At 43.3% G+C, this 21009-nt stretch overlaps 2 protein-coding genes across 2 annotated transcripts; one reads left to right on the plus strand and one right to left on the minus strand.

Annotated features, from left to right (window-relative positions):
* Window positions 1–11610: 11610 nt before the first annotated feature.
* sc5d (sterol-C5-desaturase) lies at window positions 11611–15863 on the plus strand. Its single transcript, XM_035626603.2, has 5 exons — window positions 11611–11711; window positions 12433–12650; window positions 13638–13770; window positions 13877–13977; window positions 14494–15863. The coding sequence occupies exons 2-5, from the start codon at window positions 12441–12443 to the stop codon at window positions 14938–14940; spliced, it is 891 nt and encodes a 296-aa protein (XP_035482496.1). The 5' UTR covers window positions 11611–11711; window positions 12433–12440; the 3' UTR covers window positions 14941–15863.
* Window positions 15864–15976: 113 nt separating this feature from the next.
* Window positions 15977–20919, minus strand: plekhb1 (pleckstrin homology domain containing B1). The gene is made up of 6 exons (XM_035626604.2): window positions 20544–20919; window positions 18508–18660; window positions 18103–18205; window positions 17956–17995; window positions 17345–17435; window positions 15977–16880 (listed from the first exon to the last, which is right to left on the minus strand). The coding sequence occupies exons 1-6, from the start codon at window positions 20578–20580 to the stop codon at window positions 16747–16749; spliced, it is 558 nt and encodes a 185-aa protein (XP_035482497.1). The 5' UTR covers window positions 20581–20919; the 3' UTR covers window positions 15977–16746.
* Window positions 20920–21009: the final 90 nt, after the last annotated feature.

Consider the following 21009-nt stretch of genomic DNA (forward strand, 5'->3'; position numbering starts at 1 on the left):
CCCTGGAACCTCGCACCTCGTGATGCGTTCACAGGCCAGTCAGTAAAAATGAGCCGCTGAACCTTCGCCGAAAAATGAATAAATCTGCTTTGATGCCGGGGATGATGGGATGTTTCTGCGCTGTCAAGGTTTTTATTTAAACCTTCGTCCTCTTTATGTTATTTTTTTTTCTGGATATCTCTTTTCACAACAGTTTTTTTTTTCTTTCTTAGTTAACCATGTTGCCATGTATTTTTATATATGTTCCCTCTTAAAAAAACATGGTTTGTGCATTTACATTATTTTGAATCTCATCCTTTGACATTTAATCTATTCAGCCAATAAGAAACCTATGAACTTTTCTGCCAACTTTTCAACTACTAGGCCAGTTTATGGTTTAATCAGCAAAATTACAAAATACTAATTGTGACTGCTTGATAAATACACTTCTCAGGCATTTTCTTTCGTCTTATTTCGTCCGCCCTCTTCTATATTTGGACGCCGTAGTATGTTCCGGTGCTGCGGTTGACAAGCACAACATAAATACTTTTGTGCACATATTGGCGTTTTCTATACGGTGGCCCCGAGGTTGTCATGGGCAATATATTCAATTTCTGTGAATAAGTTCTTCTAAAATATTACACACTGTAGCTTTAAGACATAACTGGCGAGCTATGGAACAATGAGTGTCTCTAGACAAATTGTGATATCATACCACGCATGTAAAACAATAGTGATGCGGTACATTACCCAACGTCCCTGAACGTCTGACACACTTTTCCAAAAGCGTCCAATTCAGCCAGTCAGTGTGACACGAGTCAGCGGCAACAGTGACCTTAACCATGTAAGGCGCAGGACTCGTGCGGTCTGCAGAGATCAACCCGCTAAATGTATCCAATCACATTACGTCATAAAACCTGGTTCCATTAGCGCTAATCCAGAGGATATACCAAAACATTTCATACATCTGTGCTGTCATAGTTGTATTTGTAATGGTAAAGTAACTTTTTTGATAGGTGCTACCTCTGTTACTGTAACAAAGTGCTTTGTTGTGTACTAATAAATTTGTAATTTTCCTCACACTTGAGCATTTTTTTTAAACTCATATTTTACTTCACAAGTTAAGTCAGTCTGATAAAAAAAGTCACATGATGGTGCTGTAGATAATCAGGAAGTATGTCTGTCACTGGCAACGTGATGAGTATGATGTCGACCATTCCTTTATTGACAAATTGTCTCCTACAATTCTTACAAATGGCTGACAATGGACGTGACATTCCACGCATTTTCTGCAATTGTATACTCATACTAATGCTGCGTTTAACTGCAACCGGGTCAGGGTCCGTTGTCGTTGCCCATCAAAATGAAGAATATACTGGCTTCAAAGACAAATCATCACTAAGTCTTTACAACGTCAACATAGGTGTGCCTCTCTTCTTCCACTTTTTCCGCCACATCTTAATACCTGCCGCAGCTGCAGCAGAGAAGAAGCTGCTGATTTCAGCGCACCGCCCGGCGACCTCGTCCAGTGTCCCAAATCGAACACGCCTGCCATGTTGACCTGACCAACAGGGGGCACTGGTTAAATGTTGCGTCCTCGCTTTACCCCCGGTACACTTTTAACCGGCTCATGTTGCCGCAGCGACACGCCGTCGATATATGCCGGGAGAAGAGATGGGTACGGATCGAGTCGCTCCCGTCATCGGGCGGGTTCCCGTTCGGCGTCTGCTTGGAGTTCCCCGTCGCGGCCAGAAACACCAATACCACACACGATGGCGCAGCGGTTCAACAGCAGGACGTCAGGGTTGCAAGCTCTGCAAACATTAGCTCATTTCTACCCGTAGAACACACACACACACACACACACACACACACACACACACACACACACACACACACACACCACCGCCGCCACTGCTGCCTCCAGCATGTGCTATTTTGCCAACTGCAACCCTGGGCAAGATAATAAGATGGCTAGCAGACATTTTGTCAATATTTCTGTCTTGGCTCAGAGAAGTGCGCCTGGCCGGCTGCTTACTGATGGATGTGTTGACTGATTTATTTTTTTGTCTCCCTCCTTCACAAGAGCTCTGCCCCAGGTTTGCCAGACTGCGCGAGAGAGCGAAGTAGAGGCAAGTGCACGGGGAGGAGAGGGAAGGGCTCGCTAATGCAAATCACTTCATTAAAATCAAGCACAAAGCGTCTCGCGGTGGGGAGGGATGCTGCTAATCAGTGCCTGTGGTTAGTCCGACCGATATGTGAGAAGGAGACGCTGCTGCTCCTGAGCTGCGATGTTGTCTGGGGAGCGGCGGTGTTGGCTGGTGCTGAGGAGGCCGTGCACACCGTTGATTTTCCAGAAGGATGCTTTGAAGCTTTGCTCTTGGTCTTGCCATCTGATTAACATACTCAGCCTTATTCATGTCATGAATATTACAAGGAGGCACGGAACAAATACTGACATGCGTTCGGGAGCTGATGAATATTAAATGGCGAGCACACATGGCTTCAGATTTTACCATTTTCATAACTCGGGGATCGGCGCCGCGAGGAGCCCGGCCAAGGTCTAATCTGGGGTTAAAAAAAGGTCGAGCAGCCGAGCGAGGCGATCAAAAACTTCTTCACGACGCACTCCATCGCTGTGCTTTAGTGCTTTAATGCTTTAATGACTCCTTGAATTCCATTTTCTGGTAAAATCATTGGAGGTTTGCAGTGTTATTCATATGATTCCGACCATTCATGCAGCATCATAGAAACAAGCAGCCTCTTACTTGCTTCATTTTATGAACCTTTAATGTTTCCAAACTGAAAATGTTTTTATACAAATTAAAAAAAAAATCTAACTTTATACATCACCAGTCTAGAGAACAGTTCAGATTTTTGGGTCTGGCCTGGTTTTTTTTTAGATTCAAAAACGTTTTACTGCTCCAGGTTTACATTTGTTCAGGACTCATGTAAATTCTAGAAGCATCGAATAACAAATCAAAACCAAAACTTACCCTGAAATCTAACACTTGAACAAACATCAGTCATAAATGACACGAGCCATCTTTGGAGAAAAAATAAATCATTTTACATACGTGCTCTGTCACTTTAGTTTGGTCCATGTCCCATCCTCTAACATGGAGGAGGCGGGGCTTATGACCTATGATGTTTTGACTTCACTCGTCCATCTTTACAGTCTATAGCAGCACTACAAGAAAAGTTAAAGTTGCTTTGTGTAAAGGTTGAAACATTTGGTGTGTGGACAACCTCTACAGCCTCCGCTTGTCTTTTAAAAACTTGAAATCACCAAAGTAAAAAGAAAACATACATATTTCTGCGTAAATTCATTAACCCCCCTGCTGAAAAAGCTTCAATGATGCTTGGTTTTCTATATCTTAGCTTATAAAACCAATATGACAGTATGCACACACCCATATCAAGTCACATTTACATTTCAAATGTTATGAATTTTGAGATATATTTTCACACAAGATGAGCGGAGAGACCTTTATCTTCCCTCTGTAAGTTTAAACTTCCAACGAATCATTGGTGCAGACGGTTTGAACCCGGGATTCCAGTGTGTCCTTTCAGTATGTTCTGTACTTCATCAAATGAAGGACATTAGCGTGTGACACACATCAAAAACACTGCACGTAGTCTATGCGGCGTATTAAACCACATCAACACAGGGTGACGTCAGTTGACGAAATCCAGTAAAACAGCAATTGTTCCGGGCGATTAGGCAACATTTGCTCCCTCGATTGGCTCGTCCGGGCGCCTGTGCATTAACTTCTACTTCTCTTTTTATGGGGCATCTGGCGTGGACGCCAAATGGCTCGTGTCCTCCAGTGTGTGTGTCACACTCAATAACTGCGTCGTCTGCAGTGCGTGGAGAAACTACTCGCAAGACCACGGGCTTTACAGGAGGGGGCGGGGGGGGGGGGGGGGAGTCAAGCGGCAGAAGTGAAGTCTGAACCAAAATAGATTTCGAAAAAACAACTTCGAGAGAAAGTTCTGAGAGCGGGGAAAAGTTGCGTCCGCGACCAAGAATCCTGCACTGACTCCTGAGAGAAGCCATAAGTATTTCCTGCGATTGCCTAGGTGTCTTGTGTGTGTGTTTGTGTGTGTGTGTGTGTGTGTGTGTGCATTGCTGAGGTTATTAGCCCAAAGTCTGGGGCTGTTGCATTTGAATCATTTAAGGGCGAGTGTTTGAAGCTCCTTGATATAATGATCCTTGGCAACTCCGAGAGTTCAAAGTAAATTGGCAAGGTTAAAAAAGGCTTTCTGCCACTGAACAAAATAGAGAAATCAGCCAGCTATGTTTAATAGAATTTTCATCAGTGCTCAACCAGTCTCTCAAATGGGTTATATAAGATAATGGCTGCACGGGTTCATTACCTCCTTGTCAAATTAAATTTCTTTTTCTCCTGCCGGCAGATTGGATAGTGATTACAGATCTAACCAAAAAGAAGGCTCCAACTTTCGCTCCGTAAAACTGGGACAGGGCCACAATGACAGCGAAATTAGTCTGTTTCATCTAAAGACCTTTTGTTGCACGCTGACCCGTCACATCACAAAGAGAAGAGGTGTTTAATGTGCTCGCACTGCGCCTTCTCTCTGTGTGCCTCTTTCTTTCTCCTTCTTTGTGTGACTCTTGTTCCTCTCGAGTGAAGTGTCTCTTCTGTGAAAACAGGGCCGATGCATACACACACGCCAACAAGTGAGCATTTACTTACGAGCGACACAAAACCGGCCGATGTGAAATTGCTGTAATTGATTCTTCGCCATTGTTTTGTTTAAAGAGACAGAAAGTTTGCGAATAGTGTCTTAAAAAAAAACACAGACGCACGAAACTCAAGTAGAAAAAACAAAACGGAACATCCTGAAAATGTTGTAGACCAAAGTGGACCATCTGTAATTGTACAGCAGGGGCGCTCTCATGACTGACTTGTTTGGTCTGGAGAGTCCGAAACTAAAAATAATAGGAGTGAAATGTCTTGAAGACCAAGATTTAGTCCCACCAAAAATGATGGTTTCCGGCCCGGATCAACACTGCTTTGGATTGTTTGCAGTTTCGAAACCAATTGCAGTCAAAAGAAAACAGTCAATATCAGTGAGATATTGTCATTCGAACAAGCATTGGGTGTAATTTCTGAAGTCCGAGGCCACTTTTCTGACAAAAGTATGGAAAAGAGGCTTTTTATCGCCTAGCTAGGTCCAAGAGGCTTGAGAGATTCAGCACTGATGAAGTGCAAAACAAACGGAAGAAAGCAAAAAGAGAATCACCGACCAACGTCGACCTCTGGTGGCCGTGCAAGAAAGCAGAAAGAGACTCACCTCCAACTTCTTTTTTTTAAAGTCCACTGTGGAGGAAGAATAAAACACGTCCTCCAACTCATACGACGAACTCTGTCGTATGTGGTACAAAAAAAGAAAGACCAACATCCACCGCTTCCTAAAATAGCGCCTCTTCCGAAACTTGACGGACTTACCGCGTCCAACGCTGACCTCTAGTGGCCGCGTACATAACTCCCGGTAGAGGTCTGCGGTCTTTCAAAACGACCACATACGTCGTTGATGATGTTGCATTCATCATGACATCACCTAATGTAATTCTTCTGAGCTGTCAAATTAATTCATTCATAAAAAAAAAATGGTTTGAGCGCGTGCAATTGACAATTTTCTACTTACTGCGGTGAAAACCTTTCGTCTGCCCTCGCGTGGCGGTGAAACCCCTCAAACCATTCATCATTTCTGAGGCGATCGTGCATCGTGCCTGTCAGTCACCTTGCAACGATGATGTCACAACTCAAACTGCCTGAATACCAAGCAACGTTCTGCTCTTGAGTCCCCGTGTTGAAAACAAAAACCCCACAGGGTTTTATTTGAAGGCAGCATTAGAAACAACCCTGACATCTTAATATTGAGAAAAAAAAGAACACCATGTGTGAAGTTTCAGAATATAAATATTCTTGTCAGTCAAAGTGAGCGGGGTGGGACACTCGACAGGAGGCAGAGAGAGTTTCAGAGACGGGAAAACTTTTACTCTTTGTCACAGGTTTTGGTTCTGAAGTCGAGTTTCAAGTCCTTTACTTTGTGTCTTTCGAGTCCTAAAGAAATCAGTGTCTCCTCTCCAGTCATATTTTTTTATTTAGTTTATGACTTGAAAAGGTTCACATGCGCTAATGTTCAGTGAACACGTCAGTTTCCTCAGACTGTCTGTTCCTGTAGCCTCTGTCTGAAACTCTTGGTTTTAGTTCCTGTGACTTTAAGGCCCCTCCCTCCCAATGAAGCCCGGTCTGCTCTGATTGGCCAGTTGGCAACAAAAATATGATCCACAAAAACACATTTTCCAAGATACCTCCCCAAATGATAGAGCTTATGTCTTCATCTAAAGCTCATGATGATCAGAAAGTTATCATCATGAGTTTTGGTAACACAGGTAACTAAACATAAGGTATGTTGCTGCACAGCTGACAATGGAACATTGAATCAGAGAAGCTCTGGTTTACAAATCTACTGATGACATTGACGATAATGCTTCATTATACAGTCTTTTCCTCAGAGGCTGCCACACTTACAAGGAGGCAGCTGTTTGGGAACATGTCGGCCTTGAGAACTTAAAGAAGGGGGGGGTCACAGTATGTCGAGACGTCGCTGGGTTTGTCTGTTAGTGCGGCGTTAAAGTTGCAGTGCAGTATCAGTGCTGTTGTTATCTGAACAGCTCGTCTGACGACAACAACAACAAACGAGCCTGCAATTTGGTGCCTTTCGCCGCACAAATATCATTCACGGCGGAGGGGAAAATTAAGTTTGCAGTACAACACGATCTGCATTTCGGAATGAATTCTTCATTTCATGAAATTTGATGAGACTGTGTTATTTATGAGCAGATGCAGCTCCAGCCCCAAACAGACTAAGCAGCAGCAGCAGCAGCTGTGGCCTGAACCCTTCGAATCCAAAGAGGAGGAGAAGTGGCTTTTCATGGCCCCGGTTGGCTGGTTCACATGCAGGATACTTGGATAACGACGGATCTTTTGACCAGGAAGAGCCACGCGCTGCCCAATTTACTCGATACTATGTGCCATCTTGTTTACAAGTCTTTGGGTGGCCTTCCAATTTTTTCGTCAATGAAAAAGGTGTGTGTGTATGTGTGTGTGTGTGTGTGTGTGTCTGCCTGGATCTCACACTCTGGCATTTTGTCATCTCAATGTGATTTAATACATTCTGATGTTTACATGCGGCCAAGTATTTAAGCAGATTAGCTGATCAGAGATCATCTTTAATTTATTATGACCCTCTGTTCGTCTCATAGTGTTCGGGTCTTGAAGAGTTTGTATTAAAACCTAACTCTTCGCAGAGGACCATCTGGTTGTAAGACGCCATTTTTGGGAAGTGCAGAAACTTTTGTCCCCGTGCGTTTACAGTATCCTGGAAAGCCTTTTTGTTTGTAATTAGTGGTTTCTAACTAATTAGTGTCAAAACATGTATTAAAAATTGGCTGAAAACATTGGTTAAGAGACTGAACTATGTATTTCAAAGAATAGTGGAGGTTCTCTGAGGGGCCCTCTCCCCCCTTACAAAAGGCGCAAATTTTGGCTGATGAGCTAATCTACTGACCAGTGACTTCGTCATGTCTTTCATCAAGAGAGTAAAGTCTGGGTCCCAGAAGAGAAAAAAGAGAGAACAAAAAGAGAGGGACAAACAAACCAAGACTGCTAATGAATTTCTTTCAAAAGAAAGGTGATCTAGCTATTAGCAAACTCCTACTATAACTAGCTATAGCAGTACCTAGCTTAGATCGACACAGTATGGGTCGGAGGCCTTGTCGTAAATTGTTTATATGGCACCAGTTTTACTTTTGATCTGTTTAAACTTTACATCTGTGCAACCGAAAGAAATTTCCATCAGAGCCTGTTTTTTTTTTTTTTCATTTGAGCTTTTAAACCAATTTCTAATTAGAATATTAGGCTCCATCTGTGGTGCTGCTGAGAAACTGAGGGTCTGATGTATCAACATAAATTATGCAGATGTCAGTTTGTGCTCATGTGCCATGTGCAATATTATCACCGGGAAGCGGGGATCTGCTGACACAGCGCTTCTCTGTAAAGTTAAAGGATAATTTTTCTAGTTTGGTGCATCGTCGCACAATGATCCAAATACGGCCGATTGTGATTGAGCTATGAGCTGTAACCGGAGTGAGGTGTGAATCAGAAAGTTTTGTGTTGAAGGTAATGGAATATGTGACCTTTTTTTTCCTGAAAGTTGAACAGTCACCGCGTCTGCAGTTGCGACAGGCTCCTCCGGTTTTTGATGACTTTTTTTTCCCAAAGTGACACATCCACTGTTGTCGCCTACCGAGGAGATGATGAGCAGCAGGTTATCTGGGGCTCAGCGTGAGGGTTGCCTCTCCGCAGACGCTGCTGATTGGTTCCTGTGTGTCGGCGCACAGAGGGAGATATGCCTCCGCAAGTCTGCGAGACAGACAGAAACACAAACTTTCTTCCAAAGTCGGGGGCCGTTCCAGTCGAGCTCGCACAAACAAAACTCTCTGTTCTGAACACTCACTCGTGGCTACAGGATATTTATCAACTTTTACATTTTGCGACTGTGTGAATAAAAACCTTTTCTTAGTATTGATGGCAGACGATGCCTGCTCTAAAAACAAATGCATCTTATGACGTGAGAGTTTCTATTTTGCTTTACATATTTATCATGAAATACGTATCTAACTCATTGGGGCGATTCACGCCGGGGTTAGATGCGTTTCAAAGCAAACAATAGACGTCCCATTTCTCCCATTTTTGATGACTCCATTCATACATTTATGATCGTTAAATCACTTTGTAACTCGACACATTCGGGCACCAAATGTTTGGCATATTGCTCGAACAGAGTGAGACGTAATTGCGATATGACTTATGATCGGACTGCCTCCGGCTCTGTATCAGCAAACACAAAGTGTAGCCATCTGCCGTCCTCGCGGCACCACGAGCGGAGCCGCGGAGAGGAGCCGCGATGCTAAAAGGGCAGCAGTCGCGCTGTGTGTCATACGAATGGAGGGGAAATCTTCAAATCTCAAAGTGTGTGTGTGTGTGTGTGTGTGTGGGGGGGCGACGCTAAACTCATAGTTTTTGTGTTTTTCTGCTCTCGAGCATCTGCGTTTGAAGAAGATTTGAGCCACCGACTTCAGAAAATATGAATCTGTGGAAAACAAAACGTCAACAAGCTACAACTGTAGCCACCAAAACCAACGTTGTCACATTTCTTTCTTTCTTTCTTCTTGTCCTATGTGAACTCTCCCAACTCCTCTCATTACTTCAGAGTGACGTTTTGGGGCAAACCTGATTCCTGGTTAAGATGATTCCCACCCACAACACCACAGTTTGAGTTTTGGTGAATTTACCCTTTAAAATGTTTAAAGCCCCTTTCACACTGGCCGGAAAAAACCCGTCTAAACCCGCCAACACCCGGCGTTTTCTGCAGCGGGAAAACGTTTAATCGGCATTCAGCCCCGGGTCAAATGACTTCTGCAATAGACCCGGGTGATAATCGGCTTCACCTCCGATCGGCATTGATGTGAACGTCACACCCGGGTGAACGCGCTAATTTGACGGAGGCGACGAAGGCTCGACTCCTCCGTCGGTAACTGCTGTCACCTCACCAGCTGTAGTAAAGACACCTCTCGCATGTAGCTTTGGCTTGTCGGTGGTAACAGCCGACACGATCCAGATCATGGATGAGGCTCAGAACGGGGCCTCATCGGGCGGCCTCTCATTACACAGTGGACATAAACCGTCGCTAACATGGATGATGTCCATTGTCCATGTGGCCGCAGCTACGTACAAAAACATAGCTCGCCGAGCCAAGCTTCTTCTTCTCTCGTACACACACACTTCAAACCCCATACGGCCGCCTGCTTAAAGGGCCAGGCTCGGCTCGGCTCGTAACACTGCGCTGAGTTTGTAAACTGTGAAAGAGTGACAGTGACAAGTACAAGATATAGTGTAACGTTGACCACCGGCTCGCTGGCGTCCATGCTTTCTGTTGTTCACTACACTGTTCCTCTTCTTTGTTTTATGCCTTGCGTCGCTTTCTACCGCCATCTATGGCCGCCAACTGTCACTACACGATCATCAGAGCCCGGTCTGCTCGCAGTGTGAAAGTGACCCAAAGAGTGCAGCATTGAATAAAGAAATACTGCAAGAGTGGTTTGAATTTCGGACAATAATTCCTTTTCTTATAATGCAAACAAAACTTCTAGTTTGCATATGAATTTCTAAAATTATCGAGAGAGAAGAATAAAAAAAAAACTACTGAAGAAAAAAGAAAAGAACAAATGAAGAAAAACAAGAGTGATTCTTTTAATGATAGTCAAATGACCTCCTGCGGAAAAGCCAGATGATTCAAATGTCTCTTTTAGTGGTTTAAGAACTCAACGGTACTGCGAGAAAGTAGATTATACATTTTCTTAAATAATGAGGGAAACTAGTGACTCATACTTATAATGGAGGTGAACAGAAGTTACCTCATCAAATCAACCCTTAAAACCCACTTATACTGTAATGAGTATTATAATAACCTTTCCTCAGATTGAATCCTCCTATAATATTCCTGCAGCATAACATAGGGAGAAAAGTTTTACGACTCCTACATTTGTCCAGATCGATATGAAATATAAGTCTGTCATCCTTTGCTGCTTCAGTTTCTTCTCACTGTTTTTAATTTGACATGACAACTTCCTACCTGTACAGTATATTCTCATCAAACGGTGCAGTAACACACTTTGTTGAGGATGTACAATGGAATCACTTTGTGTAATATCCCTGTGTGTTCCTACAGTATTGTGTCTGCAGTCAAAAGTGTTTCATTGGCTGAGGCTAACTATCGCTCGTATCTCAGACCACTGGCGACACCTTGTGGCTGGATGGGTGTCTCAGTTTCATAACTGTACAATACTGTACAAAAGATAAAATAAAGCCAGTATATAATATAATAAGTTTAAAATGTTACTGGCCCTGTAACTTGATTTTAATAATCCTGCAAAAATAAATTTGCCTTATCACTTGTACAACTTAAGACAACATTTTTTGATGAACTTTTCTTTCCTAGTGAGTGTGTTATTTTAAGTGTTTGACAATAAAGAGCATGATTTAAAAAAAAATATAGGCCTATAAGTATAAAGAAAAGTTTATTACAAATACACCAGGACCAGTACTGGGAGTTTCTGTTTGAATCAAAAAAACACTGTTGGATATTTTTTAGAAGATGCCGAATGAAAGAGTGTCTCTTAACGCATAATGTGACTTCTTAAGTTAATTTCTATGAGGAGGAAAAGTTTGGTTAGAAATCTGATAATTCTTAAATTTGTCCGTTTGTGAAGGAAGTTTGGTGTCACGACGTTAATACAAGAGATGGGGTTCATATTTATGGCTGCTCAAAGGTGCAGACGTGCAGGTTAAAAACCCCAGACTGTATACACATTTATCAATAACAATAATTAATCGCTGGGCAGATCCGTTCCAGATGTCACAGGAGGGATCTTGTTTCTGTAACACCATGACCAGATCCTCTAGTTCGACCAATGGGAATCCACGACGAACGTGCCGTGATGGGAAACCGCGCGCTCATTGGCCGCCCTCGTTGTGATGTAACAGGTAACTCGTTACTGATTGGTCGCTCCGGCCACCTTCAGTTTACTGCACTGATCTCTGCTCTTGTTCCGGGATTCGAGCGACCGACACAACAAGGTAAAGAACAGTTCTCTGCGAAAACCTGCGACACAAGTTTAATGTTTAATAAAGCGTCAGCGCAGCTTATGTATTAGATATCAAACATGTGATGTAGAATTTGATTTGTGTTCATTTAACATTTTAATATACACATAATGGTCGCTCAGTCACCGTTACATAAATCAACCAATCAGATTTTATGTTTTCACATCATTTATTTACAATGTATGATTTGCAAAATTACCAAATCTCTAATAACTTAGAAAAAACAACTATTAAAAATAATATATAATATAGTCACTGTCGGTAACTGCAAGAGCTTCTTGTGTTTTTTAAAGGAAGGCGTTATTTAAATTAAAGTATTTGGATAAAAAGAGTTCAATATCTTTTCTGTGCATCTCTTTATCACACTGTTCTCATTCGTCTCATCTTCATAGAATAGAAGCCTTTCATTGTCATTGCACATGTAAAACTGTGCAACGAAAGTTTTTTAAACTTTTCCCACTGGTGTATTTGCATTGCAAAAAAAAAAAGAACAGTAAGTAAAAAAGAATATGTATGAAATTATCTAAATAGAAGTATTTGCAGTATTTGACATTTGCAAGTTTACTTAGTTTAAGACCTACAAAGGCAGACATTTATTGTTACATTCATTAATTGTTTATCTCATAAATGCTGGGGGTGGGAAGTGATGGTTGCCTCTCGTGTTGTAGTTTCTCTGCGTTTTTACACTTTGCAGATTCCACCATGGATCTTGTGCTGAACGTGGCCGACTCGTACGTGCTCACGCCGTACGTCTACCCCGCGTCGTGGCCCGAGGACGGGGCCCTGCGGCAGATCATCGGCCTGCTGGTGCTGACCAACCTCGGGGCCGCCGTCCTGTACCTGGGCCTGGGCGCCATCAGCTACTTCCTCATCTTCGACCACAAGCTGAAGAAACACCCGCACTTCCTGGAGGTATTAATTAAGGCCTTTATCTCATTCGTGACTCACACGGGGTGACTCACGCGGTGGTCGTCGGCACCGCTAAACTTTTATGCATTTGAACTTTGCAAAATGGTTGGACACATTTAAAGGAAAATCTGCAATTTATTATACTGTACATTTGGTGTCAAATGCTAGAATGAATTAACATGGTTTTTATTTTAAACCTGATTGTATTTTACAGTTGTTTATGTTCCCGTGTTTGCCCCCTTGTACTGTCATTAGTGACATTAGTGCCTGGCACACATTAATTGCCCTGAGGGCTCCACGCCCAGTTAATGGCCCTTAATGGACACGTTAAACGAACGATCCCACCATTTTGGGCGATTCGTCTTCATTTCGGCCCGGAGATAATGGCGCAATAATTTAAGAGTCTTCCCCCTCAAAAGCATTTGAGGTTGTGCTTAGAAAACATGGACAAAAAGTATAGTGAAGAATTTTGTCAGGGTGAAATAATGCAGGACACAAATGGAGACGCAGAGCAGCAAAGGGGCCTATAGATTTAAAGCTACATTGTGAAATATTTCGAAGAACTCATTCACAGAAATTGAAGTTAATTGAATTAACTGTGTTCATATATGTATAATCATGTTTTTTCGTCAACTCTGAATGAGTGAATTATAGTTACATGAGTTGGACCCGACCTCTGTGTGAGTCGCCATGTTTGCTCCGTCGTGTTGAATACGGTTGTCGCACAAAACGGTCCAGAATACGTCGCGTTCGCGACTGAACCATGGTTCGGTTCGTTAGCAGCGTAAAAATATATTATTGGGATGGTTCGGACGTTTCGGACCAATTACAGGAAGTTGAAGCATCGTAGAAGAAGAAAAAGATTGATTATTACATGGTATTTATTCATATTCACAATACCAGAGGTTGTAAATTTGACCAGAAATCCTTTTAACATCCTCTGTTCATGTTTATTTTTAAACATATATTTCATAATGTAATCCTTCTTAGAATCAGGTTCAGAGGGAGATCAAATATGCCATGACGTCTCTCCCCGTGATCAGCATTCCCACCGTGGCTCTGTTCTTCGCCGAAGTTCGAGGATACAGCAAACTGTACGACAACGTCGACGATTCTCCTCTGGGTACGTCGACGAAGGCCATCACCGTTGAAAAAAAGTTTTTCTGTAATCCAAAAGTTGTTGGTGGATGACGTGGTGTGTGTGTGTGTGTGTGTGTGTGTGATTTCAGGTTGGCCCGGGATACTGCTGAGTATGATCTCCTTCCTGTTTTTCACTGACATGTGTATCTACTGGATTCATCGCTTCCTGCACCACAAGCGTATTTATAAGGTGAGAGAACAACTGTCTCTTTTTTAAAAAATTTTAATCATTTTCTTTGTCCTGGTTTTCATTTCGTGTTACCTGCGAACCGGCACGTCACAAATACCCGTATACGGTTTCTGAAATAATAGAAACAATGATAATTGCAAAGTATGGGCAAGTTGATGAATAAATGTTACATGTGTTTTTTGGGCTATTGAAAAGGAGCACAGCATCACAGGATGTTAGGTTAAAATATGAATTATTGACTGTCATTACCTGTGATATTACTTGCCCCAGTGAATCTGCAAATATTGTGTCACTTTTTTACCCTTTCATTTTTATTATACAGTCTTCGCTGGTATTCCTCTATGTGGGTTTTTGTTTTTACTTAAAATGATTTGAAATAGAAAATGACAAATGATACAACTCTGGCTTTATTCTCTGACAAGCTCCTGGTCATTCTCCGCAGTTTGCCGCTGACGTATAAAAATAAATAGATATTAAAAAAAAACCCACATCTCTTTTCGTTCTCGTCCCCAACAGCTGTTTCACAAGCCGCACCACATATGGAAGATCCCCACCCCCTTCGCCAGCCACGCCTTCCACCCGGTGGACGGCTTCATGCAGGGCCTGCCGTACCACATCTACCCCTTCCTCTTCCCCCTGCACAAGGTGCTCTACCTGGCCCTGTACGTCTTCGTCAACATCTGGACCATCTCCATCCACGACGGCGACTACCGCGTCCCCGGCGGCCTGACGAGCGTCATCAACGGCTCGGCCCACCACACCGACCACCACCTCTTCTTCGACTACAACTACGGCCAGTACTTCACCCTGTGGGACCGGCTGGGGGGCTCCTACAGGCACCCGTCGGCGCTGCTGGGGAAGGGCCCCCACGACCTGATCCGGAAACTCCAGGCCGAGGGGAGGTTAGGAGACGACGGAGCGAAGGCTAAAGGGCCAGCGAACGGACACGCTAAGGAGGAGTAACAGCGGGAGGGAAATTAAAATGAGCTGCAGGAAATGATCGCTATTTTTGTGAAGACAATGTGCTGCACACACAAATACTCGGCTGGAAAAAATATTGGGGGGAATAATATAAGTGAGTGTACTTGCCAAAATGAGCCGTTGTGAAATTTCGAATCTAGTGGGAAAAGCCCCCCGGAGTGACATCATTAAGAGGTCCACGTGTGAAGGTGATATTCTCTGACGTGCCCGTCGTCGAGAGAGCCGGCTGTAATCGAAGGGAGAGACGGCGACGGACTGAAGCCGCTACGCCATCAGTGACGGACGGTAACTGTGTAAAGGGGAAGTTTGACTTCACGAGTAAGAATCGAATTTGATTCAAAATCTGATTTAACAAGTTGTAACTCAAGACCGGAAATACAGAAAGTAGCCTCCTACATTAACATTTAAATCTAACTGCGAAAAGATTGACTTGCCTCGTTGTTCGATCGGGCCTGAATTCATCGTTGCAGTTACAGAAACAAAATAGAAAACAGAGCAAGTCCCTCAGAAATTGTGTTGAAGAAATGTGGTCTCTGCTCAGGGGAATTTGAGTTCATGGGATGAAATTTGTAGCCACTGTAATTGTCATCTATAAAACAGTTCCCGGTTGAATAATGTTTTAAGCTCAAATTAATTCTGTCCGCTCCTAAGCCGGTTCTCTCTTGTCACGAGACGATCGAAACGGCTCTATCTCTCAAGTAGTTTGAGTTTCAAGTTGCTCTGTAAGACAACCTGGACATGCTTCAGTTACATTGACTTGGTTTTCTGTTTTAACCAGTCCACAGTCCAAACGATGTAAGATAACATTTCTTTTGGTTGCATATTGATCACAGTTCATGTCTTCGCTCTGCCTGTTGAGGCGAATGCTTCATCGTTAGTATGAGAATAAAGCAGCATTCCCTCTTTATTGTTGTCGACCTGAGAATAAATGTATTTTTTTTGTGGTTTAAACAAAAATAGAATTAAAAAATAAATACAAAAACTGAATTCATCCCAAAAAGCTTTTTTTTGGGGGAGTTTCTAGATTGACAACCACAGCTTATGGTTTTCATTTGCATATGGACTCTGGAGACAGATCTGCTGACACGAGAAATTATAAACCATTTTTTAATGCAAAGCAATTTTACAGTTTTGAGTCTGTGTTCACTCAAAACGTCAAACGCCATCCCCATTGAAAAGATCCCAACTGAAGATCCGCAGACTAGATTTTCCTGAGCTTTCAAATACGTCACACCGCCTTCATCCGCAGATGGAGCCTATTCTGTTTCTGTTCTGCCTATTGATAGAATCAAAACGACACAGATGCATATTCATGACAACTGAGCAAAACGTTATATGATTGAGAGATCTGGGAAATGTAAGTGAGTTGACCTCGAGTTCGAACAAGAAATATAAATATTAATGACAGGCATTTTCAACATGTTGTCAGTAACTTTGTCACCTTCCGTATTTGCATTTCAACACATTGATTCATTTCACTTCATAAACTACACTTTTTCTTCAGCTTGCAAAGTGTAAAAGTCAGATAAAAGAACATTCAGGTACAAGACTAATGATATCATTTGCTGCATAGACGAGCAAAAAAAAACATCATTGCACACCATCGTCGTAAGCAAAACTTGCACATACAGTATGAACAGAACAACCACACGAGCAGCTGTTTGTGACAGCAGATGCGGTTTAAAAACAGGATATAAAAGATGACGACGCTGATGTCAGCTCGTCCGTCCTGTGGGGGGCGGACGGGCCTTGTGCCAGGGCCGTCGTGTTCCGGTAATGGAGAGCACCTCAGCAGAAGAGGAAGGGCATCCAGAGGAAGGATCGCATGGCCGCCCCGGCCGCCATGCCTGCGACTAATCCCAGCGCAAGATGCTCCATCACGTCGTCAAACGGGTCCCTGTGGACAACCACCTGGTGGGAACCTGAGAGAGGACAGACACGCGGGCGATGTTTGTGTCTGAGTTCTTTGAGAGGTTTAAACACGACCGCGGTGCACGGACAAAAATTCTGACGGGGTTAAACATCCAGCAACAAAGAACAACTTGTGGTGATCACCAAGTTGTAACGACTGATGGGTTCCATTAAATAAGTTCAGTAGTGCCCCCCTACGATATTATTTCATCATTATTGTTATGCTTGTGCTTTGGCACACGCTAAAAAAGGTTGATCAACATTTTTGATTAATCCAATCAAACACTCCGATGATTTCATTAGACTCTGCCCAACTTGAGGAAACATTTTAAAATGCCAAAAAGAAAAGTAGTCGTGCAACGATTCTCCGAAATCCACATTATCACGGTTCTGTTTGTTTGCCGTATCACGACATTCACATTCGTGGTTTCAGTCTTGGCTTCAGAATCCTCATTGTTCAACTGTGACAACGTACCCGGTCCCGCTCCGGGCGTGATGTAGACCGTGTGGTAGCCGTTGAGGGGAACAGCCTGGTACGAGTCGTCGTAGGGGTCGTACGTGAACACCTGCAGTACGGGAAGAAATCACCGCTTTTAGCACCGACTGAGGACGTCCACCGATCACGTCTCAGCCCTGACAGAGAACTCAATACAAACTGTTGGGTTCAAATCAATTCAATCGCTCAAATCGCTATCGCATCGATACATGGCCAATTTGGTTAACGTGCAGGTCGGGTAGACTGCAAATAATAAAGAAGGACGACACGACGGCTCCGCAAAAATGAAGCCATATCACCTCGATCGCCCCCTGGTGGCTGACTGCAGTATATGTCATTGACCCCGCCTCCTACAGTACACAGTTTTTTTCCAAAGATTGTCCTTTGTCATTTTAGGTAGTTGTTATCACACTGATGTATTTTCATGCGACAGCAGACTCCAGAGCAAAATGGCGGCGCCCGTATTGTTTTTGTACAATGACAAAGTGGAGGCATGCGATCCAGACCCCCCCCCCCCCCCCCCCCCCCCCCCCCCCTCCCCCTGCTGGCTGAGCTGAATGATTTCCTTTGGTTCACCACGGATCACTCACCGGGTTTCTCCTGGTTTCAAGCAGAGTCAATTTCCACGCTCTGAAAAATAAAAAGCAAGCAACGAACAGGGATGAAGAATGACGTAAAAGGAGGCCGAGCAGACGAGAGCAAAGTGAGAGAGAGAGAGAGAGAGAGAGAGCACCTACATGGAATCGTCCTCACTGTTGGCACACAGGTTGAGCGTCGAGCCGTCTCGGAGCTGGACCACGACCAGATTGTCCCTGGGATTGCTCTCCGGTGGAGTCACACCTACATCACAGCCGGGTCAAAAGCCCTCAGTCACTCACCAAGTTACAGCAGCATCTTCTCACCGCTGTCGTTTCAGTCAAGTCTCTTTAGGGTTTTGGTACATTTCACCACAACAACTAGCCAAAAGAGACAGAGTGACTACGTGCAGGACCTTTACAGATAACCTCTGAAGCCAAATGTCTTGTTCTGAACATTCGCTTTGACTGTCATCTTGGCATTTTTTTTCCCCACACGGTGATCGAACGGCGTTTGCGCCGCGGTCACATCTGGTCCTATGATATCTACATAATCCCGGGCTGTACCTCCACATTCCAGGCCGGACCGCACATCCACACACGCCGTCTTGAGGCTGGCGCGGTGCTCCAGCTCCCGCCGGCTGTCGCTCCTGTAGAAGCAGAGGCTGCCGTCGATCCAGAGGTCGCACCAGTTCAACTTCCAGCGTTTCAGGACGGACGCTACGGAGACAAAGGAGACGCGAGCGGTTAGCGCTGCGCCGGCCTGCGAGGCGAAAATGAGTAAAATAAAAAAAGCTCAAGCTTGACCGTCCACTGACCTCAGATTCGGAGCGTTGATGTAGTAATTGTTGAGTCAGTGCAACGATCAATAAACTCAATGGGACTGTAACTGATTTGGATTTCTCCACTGACAATACAGACTTTTATGGGAAAAAGGGGAAGAAGATTAATCACAGTGCCTCAATCTATTTCAATAAACTTAGATCAAAACAGGGAGTGTTCACTAGGTCATCAGAGTGTGTGTGTGCGTGCGCGTGTGCATCCTTTGTCCAGAACGTTCAAACCCTCGTTGCCTAACCTCCATAAGCCACTTACAGTAAAGACATGGCCGGGGATAATTAATGAGATTATAAATTACAGATTTCCTACAGGTTTCGTAACAGTTAGAGTTTTCCCCCTCTCGAGAAAACGCTCCGAATGATAAACCTGAGGCGAGGAGTTTGTATTTATGAGGTATAATGTGTACGGCAGGTGAGAAAAATCCGAATCCCACACATAACATAGCTGCACATGTTGGAGGTAAAAGGTCAAATCGACTGGGCTGTTACTTGGGTTCATCACTGATGTATTGACACAGTATCTGTTGACCCATGTAAGAAGAAAGTACACATCATGGTCACTGTTCTTGAAGATATTTCACAGAAAACATTGCTTCACTTCAGTATCCCGGGGGCTGTTTGTGTTATATTAAAAGTTCACGTCCAAGTATATGTAAGTCAAAGCAAAACACACAGGAGCCATAAGTAACTTTCAGTTCATCTTTGGAAAATGTTTAATCGTTTGTTTTTCTACGTATATATCTACAATAATTCTTCCTTTGCTCAGAGCCACCATGCAGCTCTAATTGAGGCCCCGCCCACAATTCCCTGGTTTTTATGTTGTTGGCGATGTCATCGCTGACATCACGGGTTAAACCAACTAGTGGGGGGGTTTTATTTCTTCATTTTATTGGGAATGTTTAGTTTGATAGTTTATTGTTTGTCAGTAAAAATCTGTTGAGATGCGAAACCTTTTCAGGCAGTGATTTAGAAATGTAATGGAACTCGGGAAAGGAGCTAAATGATCATTTATATTTCCTGGTGTCACAGTCACTGTACGTTTCCTCCCTCAGTAAATACTGGTACGGGCTGAAGGAGTGTAGGTGTTAATTGAACTCCCTATATATTCAGTAGCATTTTTTTGGGGGGGGGTTTGCTTCTCGAGGAGAAAGAACCAGGTGAGGCCGCGCTGCCGTGAACATGAGTTTTCACGAGTTCATTTTTTCTGATTTATTTTCTTTGATTTTTGATTAAGTTCAACAAGAGTCAACATGTCTGAGTCTGCCAACCCGCCACCGTGTTTTGAGATTTTAGCCAAACTATCTTACAGAGGCGTCCATATACTGTTTAAAGTGTACAAAAATGCAATCTTGTATATTATATTAATATTATTAAAAATTTAAATGAATGACTATTGTGTGTGGTCAGGTTAGAGGAAAAAAGCCACTTGTTTTGGCTTGAGGCTTTTGTATCAGTTCACATCAAAGCTGCAGCCAATGATGATTTTTGTACTTTAAACATGTTTCGTTCTATAGCTTGTCAGTAAATTCAGCTCCTTGGAAACCTGAAGGGTAAAAGCCCTCATCTGTGAACCTCTTCTCTCTCCTGTCAACTTTGTACTTAAGCATAAAACGCAGAAGAAGATGTAAACGACTGCTTCTGAACAAAAGTTAATCATAGTGAAAATTGTTGCTACCAATAGTTTAAATAAATAGAATAAGAGAGTTTTTGCTGCTCATCAAACTTGCTGTTGGAAATAAAATAAAAAATCATGTATCCACTCACTTTGTCGCCACAGCCAGCCTGACCTCATGAGCGCCATTTTTAGCTGCTGTTATGAGGAGGAGGATGATGATGATGATGATGCTGATGATGATAATCCAGATGAAGCAAAATGAGAAATGTATATTCACGTATTTACAAATTCAATTGATTCAGCATCTGGTTCTGGACTCTTCTGCCGCCTGGTTTATATTCCCTCCGTCTCTCCGAATGTGGGGAACTGGTAGATTAGTGTGGTTGACTCACAGGATCATTCTGGATTAGGAGTGTTTGGCCACTCCCCCTTTCTTCCTGTCTCATCTTCCCCGTTCTTTCTGGACTAGATTTCACCTCCTGGCCCCCCCTCACACCATGAGCAATATGTTTGTTTGTTTTCATAGAAGAATATACTCATAAACTAAACTCATGTCAGACTTGTCCCGTTCATTCATGTGCACATCTCCAACTTTGCATTTACAAGTTAATCCCA

The sequence above is a fragment of the Scophthalmus maximus genome, chromosome 2, assembly GCF_022379125.1.
Source record: "Scophthalmus maximus strain ysfricsl-2021 chromosome 2, ASM2237912v1, whole genome shotgun sequence".
Classification (NCBI taxonomy): Eukaryota; Metazoa; Chordata; class Actinopteri; order Pleuronectiformes; family Scophthalmidae; genus Scophthalmus; species Scophthalmus maximus.

Excerpts from the sequence above, each read along its gene's own strand:
- plekhb1 (XM_035626604.2), bottom strand. The coding sequence starts at position 20,580 with ATGGCGCTCATGAGGTCAGGCTGGCTGTGGCGACAAA. Across the intron at positions 18,661-20,543 it reads AGGCTGGCTGTGGCGACAAA|CGTCCGTCCTGAAACGCTGG; the intron begins GTGAGTGGATAC and ends TTGTCTCCGTAG. Across the intron at positions 17,996-18,102 it reads AACAGTGAGGACGATTCCAT|AGCGTGGAAATTGACTCTGC; the intron begins GTAGGTGCTCTC and ends TTTATTTTTCAG.
- sc5d (XM_035626603.2), top strand. The coding sequence starts at position 12,441 with ATGGATCTTGTGCTGAACGTGGCCGACTCGTACGTGCTCACGCCGTAC. Across the intron at positions 12,651-13,637 it reads AACACCCGCACTTCCTGGAG|AATCAGGTTCAGAGGGAGAT; the intron begins GTATTAATTAAG and ends AATCCTTCTTAG. Across the intron at positions 13,771-13,876 it reads CGTCGACGATTCTCCTCTGG|GTTGGCCCGGGATACTGCTG; the intron begins GTACGTCGACGA and ends GTGTGATTTCAG.